This window comes from Lampetra planeri, unplaced genomic scaffold (assembly GCF_965212315.1).
Source record: "Lampetra planeri unplaced genomic scaffold, kcLamPlan1.2.h2 scaffold_1094, whole genome shotgun sequence".
Taxonomy (NCBI): Eukaryota; Metazoa; Chordata; class Hyperoartia; order Petromyzontiformes; family Petromyzontidae; genus Lampetra; species Lampetra planeri.
Genome location: NW_027613804.1, coordinates 6,164 through 26,457, shown reverse-complemented (window position 1 = coordinate 26,457; position 20,294 = coordinate 6,164). Strand labels below are relative to the sequence as shown.

The 20,294-nt window shown below is 54.6% G+C and overlaps 1 protein-coding gene and 1 long non-coding RNA gene across 2 annotated transcripts; one reads left to right on the top strand and one right to left on the bottom strand.

Annotated features, from left to right (window-relative positions):
* Positions 1–259: 259 nt before the first annotated feature.
* Positions 260–4,870, top strand: LOC144738625 (transcription factor HES-2-like). The gene is made up of 3 exons (XM_078621627.1): positions 260–455; positions 1,878–1,962; positions 3,508–4,870. Exons 1-3 carry the CDS (start codon positions 375–377, stop codon positions 3,654–3,656), a joined length of 315 nt encoding a protein of 104 aa, XP_078477753.1. The 5' UTR covers positions 260–374; the 3' UTR covers positions 3,657–4,870.
* An 8,670-nt stretch (positions 4,871–13,540) lies between these two features.
* On the bottom strand, positions 13,541–19,171 carry LOC144738624 (uncharacterized). Its single transcript, XR_013589294.1, has 3 exons — positions 19,005–19,171; positions 18,365–18,485; positions 13,541–15,688 (listed from the first exon to the last, which is right to left on the bottom strand). It is a non-coding gene; the product is annotated as an uncharacterized LOC144738624 (long non-coding RNA).
* Positions 19,172–20,294: the final 1,123 nt, after the last annotated feature.

Here is a 20,294-nt window from a genome sequence, read left to right as displayed (position 1 = left end):
CATCGGTGAGCTCCTCCGGCAGGCAAGGCTGCGTTGGCTGGGTCATGTAGCCCGCATGCCTGTCTGTGTGTCACTGTGTGTGTGTGACTGTGTGTGTGTGTGACTGTGTGTGTGACTGTGTGTGTGTGTGACTGTGTGTGTGACTGTGTGTGTCTCTGTATGTGTGTGACTGTGTGTAACTGTGTGTGTGTGTGTCTGTGTGTGTGACTGTGTGTGACTGTGTGTGACTGTGTCTGTGTGTGTGTCTGTGTGACTGTGTCTGTGTGTGTGTCTGTGTGTGTGTGTCTGTGTGTGTGTGTCTGTGTGTGTGTGTCTGTGTGTGTGTGTCTGTGTGTGTGTGTCTGTGTGTGTGTGTGCAGCTCTCTAAGCCGGTGATGGAGAAGAAGCGACGAGCAAGAATCAACCTCAGCGTGAGGCAGCTGCAGCACCTGCTCACCTGCCACTTCCCCACTCAGGTGCTCACCTCTCTCCCTGTGTGTCTCTCTGTGTGTGTCTATCTCTGTGTCTCCGTGTGTGTCTCTGTGTGTCTCTCTGTGTCTCTCTGTCTGTGTCTATCTCTGTGTCTCCCTGTGTCTCTCTGTGTCTCTGTGTGTGTCTATCTCTGTGTCTCTGTGTGTCTCTGTGTGTCTCTCTGTGTCTCTCTGTCTGTGTCTATCTCTGTGTCTCTGTGTGTCTCTCTGTGTGTCTCTCCCTGTCTCTGTGTATATCTCTGTGTCTCTGTGTGTCTCTGTGTGTCTCTGTGTTTCTGTCTGTGTCTGTGTGTCTCTGTGTCTCTGTCTGTCTCTCTCTCCCGGTCTCTCTGTGTCTCTGTGTGTCTCTCTGTGTCACTGTGTGTCTCTTTGTGTCTCTCCCTGTCTCTGTCTGTGTCTGTCTCTCTGTGTCTCTGTCTGTGTGTCTGTCTGTGTCTCTGTCTGTCTCTGTGTGTCTGTGTGTCTCTCTGCCTGTGTCTCTCTGTGTCTCTGTGCCTCTGTCTGTGTCTCTCTGTGTTTCTGTGTGTCTATCTCTGTGTCTCAGTGTGTCTCTGTGTGTCTCTGTCTCTGTGTCTCTCTGTGTTGCTCTGGCTCTGTCTCTCTGTCTCTCTGTGTCTGTGTCTCTCTCTGTCTCTGTCTGTCTGTGTCTCTGTCTGTCTTTGTCTCTGTCTGTCTGTGTCTATGTGTGTCTCTTCCTGTGTCTCTCTCTCTGTGTCTCTCTGTCTCTGTGTGTTTCTCTTTGTCTGTGTCTCTGTCGGTCTCTGTGTGTCTGCCTGTGTGTCTCTCTGTGTCTCTCTGTGTCTCTCCGTGTCTCTGTCTCTGTCTGTCTCCGTGTGTGTCTCTGTTCATCTGTCTGTGTGTCTTTCTGCGTGTCTCTGTGCGTATGTTTGTGTGTCTCTGTGTGTGTGTCTGTCTGCGTGTCTGTCTGTGTGTCTGTGTGTGTGTGTGTCTGTCTTTGTGTCTCTCTGTGTGTCTCTGTGTGTCTATCTGTGTGTGTCTGTGTGTCTGTCTGTGTGTCTCTGTGTGTCTCTCTGTGTGTCTCTGTGTGTCTCTCTGTGTGTCTCTGTGTGTCTCTCTGTGTGTCTCTGTGTGTCTATCTGTGTGTCTCTGTGTGTCTCTCTGTGTGTCTCTGTGTGTCTATCTGTGTGTCTCTGTGTGTCTCTCTGTGTGTCTCTGTGTGTCTGTCTGTGTGTCTATCTGTGTGTCTCTGTGTGTCTGTCTGTGTGTCTCTGTGTGTCCTCTCTGTCTGTCTCCGTGTCTGTCTCTGACCACGTGCTCAGCCCTCACGTCACAAATCCACCACGCGTTTCGGCCGCCATTTTAATCCGTACCCCCTCCCCCCCCCCGGTCACCCCCTCCCCCCTCCCCCCTCTCCCTCCTGCGTCCCCATTGGCTGCCGCCGCGCAGCGTCACCGGAAGCGGAAGTTGGAGAAGGCGGACATCTTGGAGCTCGCGGTGCGTCAGCTGCAGGAAGTGGCGCTGCTCACTTGCGGTGAGTTTCCTACCGCTGGTGCCAGGCTAGGTGCATGGGGAGGTCACGTGACAGACCCAGCAGGTGCCATGGGTTGTGCTGCTGTGCCAGGCTAGGTGCATGGGGAGGTCACGTGACAGACCCAGCAGGTGCCATGGGTTGTACTGCTGTGCCAGGCTAGGTGCATGGGGAGGTCACGTGACAGACCCAGCAGGTGCCATGGGTTGTACTGCTGTGCCAGGCTAGGTGCATGGGGAGGTCACGTGACAGACCCAGCAGGTGCCATGGGTTGTGCTGCTGTGCCAGGCTAGGTGCATGGGGAGGTCACGTGACAGACCAGCAGGTGCCATGGGTTGTGCTGCTGTGCCAGGCTAGGTGCATGGGGAGGTCACGTGACAGACCCAGCAGGTGCCATGGGTTGTGCTGCTGTGCCAGGCTAGGTGCATGGGGAGGTCACGTGACAGACCCAGCAGGTGCCATGGGTTGTGCTGCTGTGCCAGGCTAGGTGCATGGGGAGGTCACGTGACAGACCCTGCAGGTGCCATGGGTTGTACTGCTGTGCCAGGCTAGGTGCATGGGGAGGTCACGTGACAGACCAGGTGCCACGGGTTGTGCTGCTGTGCCAGGCTAGGTGCATGGGGAGGTCACGTGACAGACCAGGTGCCATGGGTTGTGCTGCTGTGCCAGGCTAGGTGCATGGGGAGGTCACGTGACAGACCCAGCAGGTGCCACGGGTTGTGCTGCTGTGCCAGGCTAGGTGCATGGGGAGGTCACGTGACAAGGTGCATGGGGAGGTCACGTGACAGACCCAGCAGGTGCCACGGGTTGTGCTGCTGTGCCAGGCTAGGTGCATGGGGAGGTCACGTGACAGACCAGGTGCCATGGGTTGTGCTGCTGTGCCAGGCTAGGTGCATGGGGAGGTCACGTGACAGACCCAGCAGGTGCCATGGGTTGTGCTGCTGTGCCAGGCTAGGTGCATGGGGAGGTCACGTGACAGACCAGGTGCCACGGGTTGTGCTGCTGTGCCAGGCTAGGTGCATGGGGAGGTCACGTGACAGACCAGGTGCCACGGGTTGTGCTGCTGTGCCAGGCTAGGTGCATGGGGAGGTCACGTGGCAGACCAGGGGCCATGGGTTGTACTGCTGTGCCAGGCTAGGTGCATGGGGAGGTCACGTGACAGACCCAGCAGGTGCCATGGGTTGTGCTGCTGTACCAGGCTAGGTGCATGAGGTCACGTGACAGACCCAGCAGGTGCCATGGGTTGTGCTGCTGTGCCAGGCTAGGTGCATGAGGAGGGGGTCACGTGACAGACCCAGCAGGTGCCATGGGTTGTACTGCTGTGCCAGGCTAGGTGCATGAGGAGGAGGTCACGTGACAGACCCAGCAGGTGCCACGGGTTGTACTGCTGTGCCAGGCTAGGTACATGAGGAGGTCACGTGACTGACCCAGCAGGTGCCATGGGTTGTACTGCTGTGCCAGGCTAGGTGCATGAGGAGGAGGTCATGTGACTCACCCCCTCCCCCACTCCCCCCCTACCCCACTCGCCCCGCCCCCCTCCTCCACTAGCCCCTCCCACATCAGCCGTGACGTCACAAGCCGCGAGCCCGGCGTCTCCCTGCTGCGGCCTAGCGGATCCCCGGCCTCGCCTGGCCGCGCTGCCCGCCGAGGTGCCACCGAACCCGGCCAAGGCCGGAGGGTTTTGGCGGCCCTGGTGAGGTGCTCCGTGGACCACCACCAACCACCACCAGCCACCACCACCACCATCACCGCAACGCAGCAGGGTCAACGGCAGTGCAGTACAACAACGTGTGAGATGTTGACTACCTCGCCTGGTCTACAGGAGGTCGTTGGTTCGACCCCAGACCCTGCGAGATGTTGACTACCTCGCCTGGTCTACAGGAGGTCGTGGGTTCGATCCCGGACCCTGTGAGATGTTGACTACCTCGCCTGGTCTACAGGAGGTCGTGGGTTCGATCCCAGACCCTGTGAGATGTTGACTACCTCGCCTGGTCTACAGGAGGTCGTGGGTTCGATCCCGGACCCTGTGAGATGTTGACTACCTCGCCTGGTCTACAGGAGGTCGTGGGTTCGATCCCGGACCCTGTGAGATGTTGACTACCTCGCCTGGTCTACAGGAGGTCGTGGGTTCGATCTCGGACCCTGTGAGATGTTGACTACCTCGCCTGGTCTACAGGAGGTCGTGGGTTCGATCCCAGACCCTGTGAGATGTTGACTACCTCGCCTGGTCTACAGGAGGTCGTGGGTTCGATCCCAGACCCTGTGAGATGTTGACTACCTCGCCTGGTCTACAGGAGGTCGTGGATTCGATCTCGGACCCTGTGAGATGTTGACTACCTCGCCTGGTCTACAGAAGGTCGTGGGTTCGATCTCGGACCCTGTGAGATGTTGACTACCTCGCCTGGTCTACAGGAGGTCGTGGGTTCGATCCCAGACCCTGTGAGATGTTGACTACCTCGCCTGGTCTACAGGAGGTCGTGGGTTCGATCCCAGACCCTGTGAGATGTTGACTACCTCGCCTGGTCTACAGGAGGTCGTGGGTTCGATCTCGGACCCTGTGAGATGTTGACTACCTCGCCTGGTCTACAGGAGGTCGTGGGGTTCGATCTCGGACCCTGTGAGATGTTGACTACCTCGCCTGGTCTACAGGAGGTCGTGACGTGTTAATTGATTGCTAATTAATTGATGCGTTAATTGGTTAATTTGTAAATTAATGTATTAATTGGTAACTAGTTGATGTGTATATAAGTTAGTTGATTGATATTTGATGTGGTCACTAATTAGTTACTTGATTGCTTATTAATTGATGTGTTATTAATTAGTTGATGGCTAATTAATTGATGTGTGAATTAGTTAATTGATTGATAATTAGTCGATTAATAAATTGATGTGATCGGTTCTTTTTTTACTACTCTCGCTTGACGTACGTCATCGTTTTTTGGTGAGTTGGTGAGTGAGTGAGTGGGTGAGTGGGTGAGTGAGTGGGTGAGTGAGTGGGTGAGTGAGTGGGTGAGTGTGTGAGTGGGTGAGTGAGTGAGTAGGTGAGTGGGTGGGTGGGTGAGTGAGTGGGTGAGTGAGTGAATGGGTGAGTGGGTGAGTGGGTGAGTTGGTGAGTGAGTGGGTGAGTGGGTGAGTGAGTGACTGGGTGAGTTGGTGAGTGAGTGGGTGAGTGAATGGGTGAGTGGTTGAGTGAGTGAGTGAGTTGGTGAGTGAGTGGGTGAGTTGGAGAGTGGGTGAGTGAGTGAGTTAGTGGGTGAGTGAGTGAGTGTGTGAGTGGGTGAGTGTGTGAGTGGGTGAGTGAGTGAGTGGGTGAGTGGGTGGGTGGGTGAGTGAGTGGGTGAGTGAGTGAATGGGTGAGTGGGTGAGTGAGTGATTTGGTGAGTGAGTGGGTGAGTGGGTGAGTGGTGAGTGACTGGGTGAGTTGGTGAGTGAGTGGGTGAGTGGGTGGGTGAGTGAATGGGTGAGTGGTTGAGTGAGTGAATAGGTGAGTGGGTGGGTGAGTGAGTGAGTTGGTGAGTGAGTGGGTGAGTTGGAGAGTGGGTGAGTGAGTGAGTTAGTGGGTGAGTGAGTGGGTGGGTGAGTGGGTCAGTGGGTGGGTGAGTGAGTGAATGGGTGAGTGGGTGAGTGAGTGAGTGGGTGAGTGAGTGGGTGAATGAGTGAGTTGGTAAGTGAGTTGGTGAGTGAGCAGTGGATAGACCACACAGTGAGCTAACCACTGCACCACCACTCCCCACACACACAGTGCGCTAACCACTGCCCCACCACTCCCCACACACACAGTGCGCTAACCACTGCACCACCACTCCCCACTAACACACACACAGTGCGCTAAGCACTGCACCACCACTCCCCACACACACAGTGCGATAATCACTGCACCACCACTCCCCACTCACACACACACAGTGCGCTAACCACTGCACCACCACTCCCCACACACACAGTGCGATAATCACTGCACCACCACTCCCCACTCACACACACACAGTGCGCTAACCACTGCACCACCACTCCCCACACACACAGTGCGCTAACCACTGCACCACCACTCACACACACAGTGCGCTAACCACTGCACCACCACTCCCCACTCACACACAGTGCGCTAACCACTGCACCACCACTCCCCACTCACACACAGTGCGCTAACCACTGCACCACCACTCCCCACACACAGTGCGCTAACCACTGCACCACCACTCCCCACACACAGTGCGCTAACCACTGCACCACCACTCCCCACACACACACATTGCGCTAACCACTGCACCACCACTCCCCACTCACACAGTGCACTAACCACTGCACCACCACTCCCCACACACACACAGTGCGCTAACCACTGCACCACCACTCCCCACACACAGTGCGCTAACCACTGCACCACCACTCCCCACACACACACAGTGCGTTAACCACTGCACCACCACTCCCCACACACACACATTGCGCTAACCACTGCACCACCACTCCCCACTCACACACACACACAGTGCGCTAACCACTGCACCACCACTCCCCACTCACACACACAGTGCGCTAACCACTGCACCACCACTCCCAACACTCACACACAGTGCGCTAAGCACTGCACCACCGCTCCCCACTCACACACACACAGTGCGCTAACCACTGCACCACCACTCCACACACACATACAGTGCGCTAACCACTGCACCACCACTCCCCACTCACACACAGTACGCTAACCACTGCACCACCACTCCCCACACACACACAGTGCGCTAACCACTGCACCACCACTCCCCACACTCACACACACAGTGCGCTAACCACTGCACCACCACTCCCCACTCACACACACACAGTGCGCTAACCACTGCACCACCACTCCCCACTCACACACACACAAAGTGCGCTAACCACTGCACCACCGCTCCCCACACACACACACAGTGCGCTAACCACTGCACCACCACTCCCCCCACACACACACACAAAGTGCGCTAACCACTGCACCACCGCTCCCCACACACAGTGCACTAACCACTGCACCACCACTCCCCCCACACACACACAGTGCACTAACCACTGCACCACCGCTCCCCACACACAGTGCGCTAACCACTGCACCACCACTCCCCACTCACACACAGTGCGCTAACCACTGCACCACCACTCTCCACACACACACAGTGCGCTAACCACTGCACCACCACTCCCCACTCACACACAGTGCGCTAACCACTGCACCACCACTCCCCACACACACACACAGTCTAACCACTGCACCACCACTCCCCACACACACACACACAGTGCGCTAACCACTGCACCACCACTCCCCACTCACACACAGTGCGCTAACCACTGCACCACCACTCTCCACACACACACAGTGCGCTAACCACTGCACCACCACTCCCCACTCACACAGTGCGCTAACCACTGCACCACCACTCCCCACTCACACACAGTGCGCTAACCACTGCACCACCACTCCCCACTCACACACACAGTGCGCTATCATCATCACCAGCCTTGCGTTCAGGGTGATGATGGTGATTGTGGTGATGATTGATGGTGATGGTGGTGATGGTGGTGGTGATGATGGTGATTGTGGTGATTATGGTGATGGTGGTGATGATGGTGATTGTGGTGATTATGGTGGTGGTGGTGATTATGGTGATTGTGGTGATTATTGTGGTGATGATGGTGGTGATGGTGGTGATGGTGATGGTGGTGATGGTGGTGATGGTAATGATTGTGGTGATTGTGGTGATGGTGATGATGGTGGTGATGGTGGTGATGGTGGTGGTGATGGTGGTGGTGATGATGGTGGTGATGGTGAAAAGGACACTCAAAGAGAGGGAGGGTGGGGGAGGGGGGAGATCTGGAGAAAGAGGCGAGTTGAGAGAAGGAGGGGAGGGAGGGAGGGGGCGGGGGTGGCGAGGGGAGAAGGGGAGGCAGATGGGGGGAGGGGGTGGTGAGGGGGTGGAGGGGGGAGGGAGGGGGGGCTGATTGTGGAGAAATTTTACGGATTTTAGACCGAAACTGTGCGAATTTGTCAAAACTTCACACCCACTCAGTCACACACCCACCCACTCACACACCCACCCACACACCCACTCACCCACTCACCCACCCACCCACTCACCCACCCACCCACACACCCACTCACCCACTCACACACTCACCACCCACCCACACACCCACTCACCCACTCACACACCCACCCACTCACCCACCCACCCACACACCCACCCACCCACACTCACCCACTCACTCACCCACTCAATCACGTAGCACTCACTCACCCACACTCACCCACCCACCCACACACCCACTCACCCACCACCCACCCACACACTCACCCACTCACTCACCCACTCAATCACGTAGCCACTCACTCACCCACTCACCCACCCACCCACACACCCACTCACCCACTCACCCACCCACCCACACACTCACCCACTCACTCACCCACTCAATCACGTAGCCACTCACTCACCCACTCACCCACTCACCCACTCACTCATCACTCACTCACTCACTCACCACTCACTCAACACTCACTCTCACCACACACACTCACTCACCTACTCACTCAACCACCACTCACCACTCATCCCTACTCACTCACCCACTCACTCACTCACTTCACATCACCCACCACTCACTCAGTCACTCACACACTCACTCATCACATCACACTCACCACTCACTCACTCCACTCACACACTCACCTCACACACTCACTCACCCACTCACACCACTCACTCACTCACCCACACACTCACTCACCCACACCACACACTCACTCACCCACACACTCACCTCACTCACACACACTCACACCCACACACTCACACACCCACTCAACTCACCCACTCACACCACTCACTCACCACTCACACACTCACACACCTCACTCACTCACCACACACTCACTCACCCACACACTCAACCATACACACACACCCACCCACACACACACTCAACCACACACACACTCACCCACACACTCACCCACTCACTCACCCACCCACTCACCTACCCACTCACTCACCCACACACTCACCCACTCAACCACGCACTCACTCACCCACACACTCACTCACCCACTCATTCACCCACTCACTCACCCATCCACTCACCTACTCGTTCACTCACTCACCCACTCACCCACTCACTCACCCACCCACCCACTCACCCACCCACTCACCCACCCACTCACTCACCCACTCACCCACTCACTCACCCACCCACTCACTCACCCACACACTCACCCACTCAACCACGCACTCACTCACCACTCACCCACTCACTCACTCACCCACCCACTCACCCACTCACTCACTCACCCACCCACTCACTCACCCACTCACTCACTCACTCACCCACCCACTCACCCACTCACTCACTCACCCACCCACTCACTCACCCACTCACTCACCCACCCACTCACTCACCCACTCACTCACTCACCACTCATCCACTCACTCACACACTCACCCAGCCCCCCCCCCCACCATCTCGCTTCACGCTCCCACGCGATCCCATTGGAGGAGAGTCCAAGAGCGTGAAGCTCGGGCAGCCAATGGGAGCCGCCTCTTCCTCGGGGGGGGCGGGGGGGTGACTGAGACACAGAGCGGCTGAGTGATGGAGGGGGAGGGGCTGAGGGGAGGGGCTGAGGGGAGGGGCTGAGGGGGGGTGAGGGGGAGGGGCTGAGCGGGGGGCGTTGCCGGAACGAATCTCTGAAGAGACGCGCTGACTCCTCCCACTCCCACCTGCTGCTCCACACACAGACAAAGCAGCCCGTGTAGCCTCTAGCAGGCTGTAGGGGCAAGTGCTGTCAGTGGCATCCTACACACAGACAAAGCTCCCCCGTGTAGCCTCTAGCAGGCTGTAGGGGCAAGTGCTGTCAGTAGCACCTACACACAGACAAATATCCCCCGTGTAGCCTCTAGCAGGCTGTAGGGGCAAGTGCTGTCAGTGGCACCTACACACAGACAAAGCTCCCCCGTGTAGCCTCTAGCAGGCTGCAGGGGCAAGTGCTGTAGCGAGTAGCAGCACCTATGGAGGCTACCGGCACTGTGGCACACACAGAGGGGGTGGGTGGCCAGCACCACGCCCGGCCGCCTTTGTCTCTCTTCCCTCACATCCCCACTCTCTCACCCCCCCTCTCACCCCCCCCCCTCACCCCTCTCTCACCCCACTCACCCAACCCACCCAGGATACTAAGCCCGATTTTCCGCTCCCATCACTCGATTTTACAGCGATTCGTTACGCGCCTCGGATGCCTCCACTCCCCTCACCCCCCTCACTCCCCTCCCCTCCTCCCCCCCCTCCACCCCTCATTAGCATCCAGCTAGGGATCAATGTGAGATGTGTAGACGCTGCTACTACTGACAGCACTTACCCCTACTGCCTGTTAGAGGCTACACGGGGAGCTTTGTCTGTGTGTTGGCGCTACTGACATCACTTACCCCTACTGCCTGCTAGAGGCTACACGGGGGAGCTTTGTCTGTGTAGGTGCTACTGACAGCACTTGCCCCTACAGCCTGCTAGAGGCTACACGGGGGATATTTGTCTGTGTAGGTGCTGCTACTAACAGCACTTGCCCCTACAGGCTGCTAGAGGCTACACGGGGGATCTTTGTCTGTGTGTAGGTGCTGCTGACAGCACTTGCCCATACAGGCTGCTAGAGGCTACACGGGGGATCTTTGTCTGTGTGTAGGTGCCACTGACAGCACTTGCCCATACAGGCTGCTAGAGGCTACACGGGGGATCTTTGTCTGTGTGTAGGTGCCACTGACAGCACTTGCCCCTACAGCCTGCTAGAGGCTACACGGGGGATATTTGTCTGTGTGTAGGTGCTACTGACAGCACTTGCCCCTACAGCCTGCTAGAGGCTACACGGGGGATCTTTGTCTGTGTGTAGGTGCTACTGACAGCACTTGCCCCTACAGGCTGCTAGAGGCTACACGGGGGATCTTTGTCTGTGTGTAGGTGCCACTGACAGCACTTGCCCATACAGGCTGCTAGAGGCTACACGGGGGATCTTTGTCTGTGTGTAGGTGCCACTGACAGCACTTGCCCCTACAGCCTGCTAGAGGCTACACGGGGGATCTTTGTCTGTGTGTAGGTGCTACTGACAGCACTTGCCCCTACAGCCTGCTAGAGGCTACACGGGCATCTTTGTCTGTGTGTAGGTGCTACTGACAGCACTTGCCCCTACAGCCTGCTAGAGGCTACACGGGCATCTTTGTCTGTGTGTAGGTGCTACTGACAGCACTTGCCCCTACAGGCTGCTAGAGGCTACACGGGGGATCTTTGTCTGTGTGTAGGTGCCACTGACAGCACTTGCCCCTACAGCCTGCTAGAGGCTACACGGGGGATATTTGTCTGTGTGTAGGTGCTACTGACAGCACTTGCCCCTACAGCCTGCTAGAGGCTACACGGGGGATATTTGTCTGTGTGTAGGTGCTACTGACAGCACTTGCCCCTACAGCCTGCTAGAGGCTACACGGGGGATCTTTGTCTGTGTGTAGGTGCTACTGACAGCACTTGCCCCTACAGCCTGCTAGAGGCTACACGGGCATCTTTGTCTGTGTGTAGGTGCTACTGACAGCACTTGCCCCTACAGCCTGCTAGAGGCTACACGGGGGATCTTTGTCTGTGTGTAGGTGCTACTGACATCACTTGCAGATTCCCGCCAAAACAAACTGCCAATGCTCAGCTCAGGTGAAAGAGGATCCAAACGGCAGTTGGGGAAGGACCAATCAGAACGGTTGTCCACAACGTGGCCTGTGATTGGACGAGCCCAGCCACGAACCGGTATAAAAGCCTGAGAGCGCTGAGAACTCCGGCTCAGTTCTCCTCACACGAAGACCGAAGCTGAAGGTGATTGGAGCCTGTACCATCATTCTAGCCCTTCTAAGAGCTTGAGGCTCAGTGTTCTAGCGGTCAAGGGGAGAATATGCCCTGGGTAGGCAGGGTCCTGGGTCTCAGCCTCGCAGCCCTACTGCGTGACCCAGAGGTCGGGGACCCACCGTGACAGCAGTGGGTCCCAGCCAGAGGCCGCAGGCTGTACTCAGGTTAGCGGGTAGGCTGTGTAGGCCTCGCCCAAGGCCGCAGGCTGTAGCTCCTCAGGTTAGTGTGTAGGCCCAATCAAGGCCGCAGGCTGTACTCCCTCAGATTAGTGGGTAGGCTGTGTAGGCCTCGCCCAAGGCCGCAGGCTGTAGCTCCTCAGGTTAGTGTGTAGGCCCCATCAAGGCCGCAGGCTGTGCTCCCTCGGGTTAGCAGGTAGGCTGTGTAGGCCTCGCCAAGGCCTCAGGCTGTAGCTCAGGTTAGTCACTCGCCAAGGCCTCAGGCTGTAGCTCAGGTTAGTGTGTAGGCCTCACCCAGGCCGAAACCTGTACCTCATTAGGTTAATGTGTAGGCCCCGCCAAGGCCGCAGGCTGTACTCAGGTTAGTGGGTAGGCTGTGTAGGCCTCGCCAAGGCCGCAGGCTGTGCTCAGGTTAGTGTGTAGGCCTCGCCAAGGCCGCAGGCTGTACTCAGGTTAGTGGGTAGGCCTCGCCAAGGCCGCAGGCTGTGCTCAGGTTAGTGGGTAGGCCTCGCCAAGGCCGCAGGCTGTGCTCAGGTTAGTGTGTAGGCCTCGCCAAGGCCGCAGGCTGTGCTCAGGTTAGTGTGTAGGCCTCGCCAAGGCCGCAGGCTGTGCTCAGGTTAGTGGGTAGGCCTCGCCAAGGCCGCAGGCTGTGCTCAGGTTAGTGTGTAGGCCTCGCCAAGGCCGCAGGCTGTGCTCAGGTTAGTGTGTAGGCCTCGCCAAGGCCGCAGGCTGTGCTCAGGTTAGTGGGTAGGCCTCGCCAAGGCCGCAGGCTGTGCTCAGGTTAGTGGGTAGGCTGTGTAGGCCTCGCCAAGGCCGCAGGCTGTACTCAGGTTAGTGGGTAGGCTGTGTAGGCCTCGCCAAGGCCTCAGGCTGTGCTCAGGTTAGTGGGTAGGCTGTGTAGGCCTTGCCAAGGCCGCAGGCTGTACTCAGGTTAGTGGGTAGGCTGTGTAGGCCTCGCCAAGGCCGCAGGCTGTACTCAGGTTAGTGGGTAGGCTGTGTAGGCCTCGCCAAGGCCGCAGGCTGTGCTCAGGTTAGTGGGTAGGCTGTGTAGGCCTCGCCAAGGCCGCAGGCTGTACTCAGGTTAGTGGGTAGGCTGTGTAGGCCTCGCCAAGGCCGCAGGCTGTGCTCAGGTTAGTGGGTAGGCTGTGTAGGCCTCGCCAAGGCCGCAGGCTGTACTCAGGTTAGTGGGTAGGCTGTGTAGGCCTCGCCAAGGCCGCAGGCTGTACTCAGGTTAGTAGGTAGGCCTCGCCAAGGCCGCAGGCTGTGCTCAGGTTAGTGGGTAGGCTGTGTAGGCCTCGCCAAGGCCGCAGTCTGTACTCAGGTTAGCAGGTAGGCTGTGTAGGCCTCGCCCAGGCCGCAGGCTGTACTCAGGTTAGTGGGTAGGCTGTGTAGGCCTCACCCAGGCCGGAGCCTCTAGCTCCTCAGGTTGGTGTGTAAGGGGACCCCGTGTACCCCCCTGTGCGCGTGCGTGTTAGGGGCCGCGTCGAAAGGAAGACGTCAAACTGTGGGACTCAACGGAGTTTATTCTTCCGCGATTCGAGACGCTACACAGACACCAGCGACAGGCAGACCCCCCCCCCCAGTGAGTGATCGATAATTAATCTTCGATTATTGATCACCCAGACACCAGCGGCAGACAGACCCCCCCAGTGAGTGATCGATAATTAATCTTCGATTATTGATCACCCACAGACACCAGCGGCAGACAGACCCCCCCAGTGAGTGATCGATAATTAATCTTCGATTATTGATCACCCAGATATCAACAGCAGCAGACAGACCCCCCAGTGAGTGATCGATAATTAATCTTCGATTATTGATCACCCACAGACACCAGCGGCAGACAGACCCCCCCAGTGAGTGATCGATAATTAATCTTCGATTATTGATCACCCACAGACACCAGCGGCAGACAGACCCCCCAGTGAGTGAGAGAATTAATCTTCGATTATTGATCACCCACAGACACCAGCAGCAGACAAGCCCCCCAGTGAGTGATCGATAATTAATCTTCGATATTGATCACCCACATACACCAGCGGCAGACAGACTCCCCAGTGAGTGATCGATAATGAATCTTCGATTATTGATCACCCACAGACATCAACAGCAGCAGACAAACCCCACCAGTGAGTGATCGATAATGAATCTTCGATTATTCATCACCCACAGACATCAACAGCAGCAGACAAACCCCACCAGTGAGTGATCGATAATGAATCTTCGATTATTCATCACCCACAGACATCAACAGCAGACAGACCCCCCAGTGATAGAGAATGAATGTGTGTCTGTGTGTGTGTCTATGTGTGAGTGTCTGTGTGTCTGTGTGCGTGTCTACGTGTGTGTCTGTGTGCGTGTCTGTGTGTCTGTGTGTGTCTATGTGTGCGTGTGTCTGTGTGCGTGTGTCTGTGTGTGTCTATGTGTGCGTGTCTACGTGTGTGTCTGTGTGCGTGTCTACGTGTGTGTATGTGTGCGTGTCTACGTGTGTGTCTATGTGTGCGTGTCTACGTGTGTGTCTATGTGTGCATGTCTGTGTGTCTATGTGTGCGTGTCTGTGTGTGTCTATGTGTGCGTGTCTATGTGTGCGTGTCTGTGTGCGTGTCTATGTGTGTCTGTGTGCGCCTAATGCACACACTGCTCTGCTGCTACTGCTGATGAGACGCTGCATGTGAAATCCTCGTACACTCTACAGTGCTGCCATCTAATGGCAGTACAGCAACATTGCACTCACTCAGCCACTCAGCCACTCACTCAGTCGCTCAGCCACTCAATCATTCAGCCACTCACTCACTCAGCCAATCAGCCACCCACTCACTCAGCCGCTCACTCAGACACTCAGCCACTCACTCACTCAGCCAATCAGCCACCCACTCACTCAGCCGCTCACTCAGACACTCAGCCACTCACTCAGCCACCCACTCACTCACTCAGCCGCTCACTCAGACACTCACTCACTCAGCCACTCACTCAGCCTCTCATTCAGCCACTCACTCAGCCACTCACTCACTCAGCCAATCAGCCACCCACTCACTCAGCCGCTCACTCAGACACTCAGCCACTCACTCACTCAGCCACTCAGCCACCCACTCACTCAGCCGCTCACTCAGACACTCATTCAGCCACTCACTCAGCCACTCACTCGCTCAGTCACTAACTCACTCAGCCACTCACTCAGCCACTCACTCACTCAGCCACTCACTCGCTCAGTCACTAACTCACTCAGCCACTCACTCAGCCACTCATTCAGCCACTCACTCACTCAGCCACTCGCTCAGTCACTCACTCAGCCACTCACTCGCTGCTAGTTGTGGTGGTGGTTGTGCTAGTTGTGGTGGTGGTGGTTGTGCTAGTTGTTGTGGTGGTGGTTGTGGTGGTGGTTGTGCTAGTTGTTGTGGTGGTGGTTGTGCTAGTTGTGGTTGTGGTGGTGGTTGTGCTAGTTGTGGTGGTGGTTGTGCTAGTTGTTGTGGTGGTGGTGGTTGTGCTAGTTGTTGTGGTGGTTATGCTAGTTGTGGTGGTTGTGCTAGTTGTGGTGGTGGTGGTGGTTGTGCTAGTTGTTGTTGTGGTGGTGGTGGGTTGTTGTCAAACTCCAACTCCGGCAGAGAGACATCGAGGGGAGGGGATCCGAGACCACCACCACACCCCCAGCAGACCTGGAGACACTCGCAGTCACACACAGACACACACACACAGACACACACATACACACACAGACACACACATACACAGTCACACACACACAGTCACACAGACACACACAGACACAGTCACACAGACACACACACACAGTCTCACACACACACAGACACACACACAGACAGTCACAGACACACACAGAGTCACACACAGACACACACACTTAGACATAGATGGTGGTGATGGTGATGGTGGTGATGTTGGTGATGGTAGTGAGTGTGACGGTAGTGATAGTGATGATGATGGTGGTGATGTTGATGATGTTGTTGATGTTGTTGTTGATGTTGTTGTGAGGCTACCGCTGTGTTGCTGTGAGTGGCCTCCAGCTCACGGCGATGATGTTGATGATGACGTTGTTGATGTTGTTGTTGATGTTGATGATGATGATGTTGATGACGTTGATGTTGTTGATGATGATGATGATGTTGTTGATGTTGATGACGTTGATGATGATGATGATGATGTTGTTGGCTACCGCTGTGTTGTTGTTGATGATGTTGTTGATGACGTTGATGTTGATGATGTTGTTGTTGAGGCTACCACTGTTATTGATGATGTTGTTGATGACGTTGATGTTGTTTATGATGCTGTTGATGACGTTGATGTTGTTTATGATGCTGTTGATGACGTTGATGTTGTTGATGATGATGTTGTTGATGTTGTTATTGATGTAGTTGATGTTGAGGCTACCGCTGTGTTGTTGATGATGTTGTTGATTGACGTTGATGTTGTTGATGATGATGTTGTTGATGACGTTGATGTTGTTGATGTTGTTATTGATGTAGTTGATGTTGAGGCTACTGCTGTGTTGTTGATGATGATGATGTTGTTGTTGAGGCTACCACTGTTATTGATGATGTTGTTGATGATGTTGATGTTGTTGATGATGATGTTGATGACGTTGATGTTGTTGATGATGATGTTGTTGATAATGATGATGTTGTTGATGACGTTGATGTTGTTGATGTTGTTATTGATGTAGTTGATGTGAGGCTACCGCTGTGTTGTTGATGATGATGATGATGATGTTGATGTTGTTGATGATGTAGTTGATGATGTTGATGATGATGTTGTTGTTGAGGCTACCGCTGTGTTGTTGTTGATGTTGTTGATGATGATGATGTTGTTGAGGCTACCGCTGTGTTGTTGATGATGTAGTTGATGTAGTTGATGTTGTTGAGGCTACCACTGTGATGTTGATGATGTTGATGTTGTTGATGATGATGATGTTGTTGATGTTGTTGTTGAGGCTACCGCTGTGTTGTTGTTGATGTTGTTGATGTTGTTGTTGAGGCTACCGCTGTGTTGTTCTTGATGTTGATGATGTTGTTGATGTACATGATGTTGTTGAGGCTACCGCTGTTGTTGATGATGATGATGATGTTGTTGATGATGTTGAGGCTACCGCTGTTGTTTGTTGATGATTATGTTGTTGATGACGTTGATGTTGTTGTTGATAATGATGATGTTGTTGATGACGTTGATGTTGTTGATGTTGTTATTGATGTAGTTGATTGTTGAGGCTACCGCTGTGTTGTTGATGATGATGATGTTGATGTTGTTGATGATGTAGTTGATGATGTTGATGATGATGTTGTTGTTGAGGCTACCGCTGTGTTGTTGTTGATGTTGTTGATGATGATGATGTTGTTGAGGCTACCGCTGTGTTGTTGTTGATGATGTAGTTGATGTAGTTGATGTTGTTGAGGCTACCACTGTGATGTTGATGATGTTGATGATGTTGTTGATGTTGTTGATGTTGTTGTTGAGGCTACCGCTGTGTTGTTGTTGATGATGTAGTTGTTGTTGAGGCTACCGCTGTGTTGTTCTTGATGTTGATGATGTTGTTGATGTACATGATGTTGTTGAGGCTACCGCTGTTGTTGATGTTGTTGATGTACATGATGTTGTTGAGGCTACCGCTGTTGTTGTTGATGATGATGTTGTTGATGTTGTTGAGGCTACCGCTGTTGTTGTTGATGATGATGTTGTTGATGTTGTTGAGGCTACCGCTGTTGTTGTTGATGTACATGATGTTGTTGATGTACATGATGTTGTTGAGGCTACCGCTGTTGATGTTGATGATGATGATGTTGTTGATGTTGTTGAGGCTACCGCTGTTGTTGATGTTGTTGATGTTGTTGATGTTGTTGATGATGATGATGTTGTTGATGATGTTGAGGCTACCGCTGTTGATGTTGATGATGATGATGTTGTTGATGTTGTTGAGGCTACCGCTGTTGTTGATGATGATGATGTTGTTGATGTTGTTGATGATGATGATGTTGTTGATGATGTTGAGGCTACCGCTGTTGTTGATGATGATGATGTTGTTGATGATGTTGATGATGATGATGTTGTGATGATGTTGATGATGTTGATGTTGTTGATGATGTTGATGATGATGATGTTGTTGATGATGTTGATGATGATGATGTTGTTGATGATGTTGTTGATGTTGTTGATGATGATGATGTTGTTGATGATGTTGAGGCTACCGCTGTTGTTGATGATGATGATGATGTTGTTGATGTTGTTGAGGCTACCGCTGTTGTTGATGATGATGATGATGTTGTTGATGTTGTTGATGTTGTTGATGATGATGATGATGTTGTTGATGTTGTTGAGGCTACCGCTGTGTTGTTGCTGTGAGTGACCTCCAGTTCGTGGCGCTGCGACTGTGTGAAGTTTGGCTGCAGCGTCAACACGGAGAGCAGCCACAGCCTGTCGGAGCGTAACACCCACTCACAGGGCCTGTGGAGAACAACATCAACATCAACAACATCATCAACAACAACATTATCAACAACATTATCAACAACAACACAGCAGCCACAGCCTGTCGGAGCGTAACACCCACTCACAGGGCCTGTGGAGAACAACATCAACAACAACATCATCAACAACAACAACATTATCAACAACAACAACAACATTATCAACAACAACACAGCAGCCACAGCCTGTCAGAGTGTAATACCCACTCACAGGGCCTGTAGACAACATCAACAACATCAACAACATCAGCGACAACAACATCAACAACATCAGCGACAACAACATCAACAACAACACCCACTCACATGGCCTGTAGAGAACAACAAACAACATCAACACAGAGATCGGCCAGAGCCTGTCAGAGCGTAACACCCACTCACATCGCCTGCAGAGAACAACATCATCATCAACAACATAATCAACATCATCATCATCAACAACATCATCAACAACATCATCAACAACATCACCATCATCACCACCACCACCACTCACCCGCTTGGCAGCTGGTCACCAAAGTACTCCACCTCCATCTCCTCCATCTTGCAGTGATCCACCAAACCCTGAGGCTCAGGGCCACCCAGACAGCAGCCGTGACCATCACCATCATCACCACCATCACCACCAGCACCATCATCATCACCACCATCACCACTGATGTCACCTGCAACGGCAGTGATGGGGTGAGTGGGTGGGTGGGTGAGTAGGTGAGTGAGTGAGTGGGTAGGTGGATGAGTGTGGGTGAGTGTGGGTGGGTAGGTGGGTGTGAGTGGGTGGGTGGGTGGGTAGGTGAGTGGGTGGGTGGGTAGGTGAGTGGGTGGGTGGGTAGGTGAGTGGGTAGGTGAGTGGGTGGGTGGGTAGGTGAGTGGTGTGGGTGGGTAGGTGAGTGGGTGGGTGGGTAGGTGAGTGGGTGGGTGGGTAGGTGAGTGGGTGGGTGGGTAGGTGAGTGGGTGGGTGGGTAGGTGAGTGGGTGGGTGGGTAGGTGAGTGGGTGGGTGAGTGAGTGGGTGGGTGGGTGAGTGAGTGGGTGGGTGAGTGTGAGTGGGTAGGTGGGTGGGTGAGTGTGAGTGGGTAGGTGGGTGGGTGAGTGTGAGTGAGTAGGTGGGTGGGTGAGTGTGAGTGAGTAGGTGGGTGGGTGAGTGTGAGTGAGTAGGTGGGTGGGTGAGTGTGAGTGGGTGAGTGGGTAGGTGGGTGGGTGAGTGGGTGGGTGGGTGGGTGAGTAGGTGGGTGGGTGTGTGAGTGGGTGGGTGAGTAGGTGGGTGGGTGTGTGAGTGGGTGGGTGAGTAGGTGGGTGGGTGTGTGAGTAGGTGGGTGGGTGTGTAGTGGGTGGGTGAGTAGGTGGGTGGGTGTGTGAGTGGGTGGGTGAGTAGGTGGGTGGGTGTGTGAGTGGGTGGGTGAGTAGGTGGGTGGGTGTGTGAGTGGGTGGGTGAGTAGGTGGGTGAGTAGGTGGGTGAGTGTGTGAGTAGGTGGGTGAGTGTGTGGGTGAGTGTGTGAGTAGGTGGGTGAGTAGGTGGGTGAGTGTGTGGGTAGGTGGGTGAGTAGGTGGGTGAGTGTGTGAGTAGGTGGGTGAGTGTGTGGGTGAGTGTGTGAGTAGGTGGGTGAGTAGGTGGGTGAGTGTGTGGGTAGGTGGGTGAGTGAGTGTGAGTGAGTGGGTAGGTGGGTGAGTGAGTGAGTGAGTGTGAGTGAGTGGGTAGGTGAGTGTGAGTGGGTAGGTGGGTGAGTGTGAGTGAGTGGGTAGGTGGGTGAGTGGGTGGGTGGGTGGGTGAGTGTGAGTGGGTGGGTGGGT

What these genes read in the sequence shown, in the direction of transcription:
- LOC144738625 (XM_078621627.1), top strand. Translation starts at nt 375, where the DNA reads ATGGAGAAGAAGCGACGAGCAAGAATCAACCTCAGCGTGAGGCAGCTG. An exon ending in CCTGCCACTTCCCCACTCAG is followed by an intron (nt 456 to 1,877) that starts GTGCTCACCTCT and finishes GCCGCCGCGCAG; the next exon opens with CGTCACCGGAAGCGGAAGTT. An exon ending in AGTGGCGCTGCTCACTTGCG is followed by an intron (nt 1,963 to 3,507) that starts GTGAGTTTCCTA and finishes CTCCTCCACTAG; the next exon opens with CCCCTCCCACATCAGCCGTG.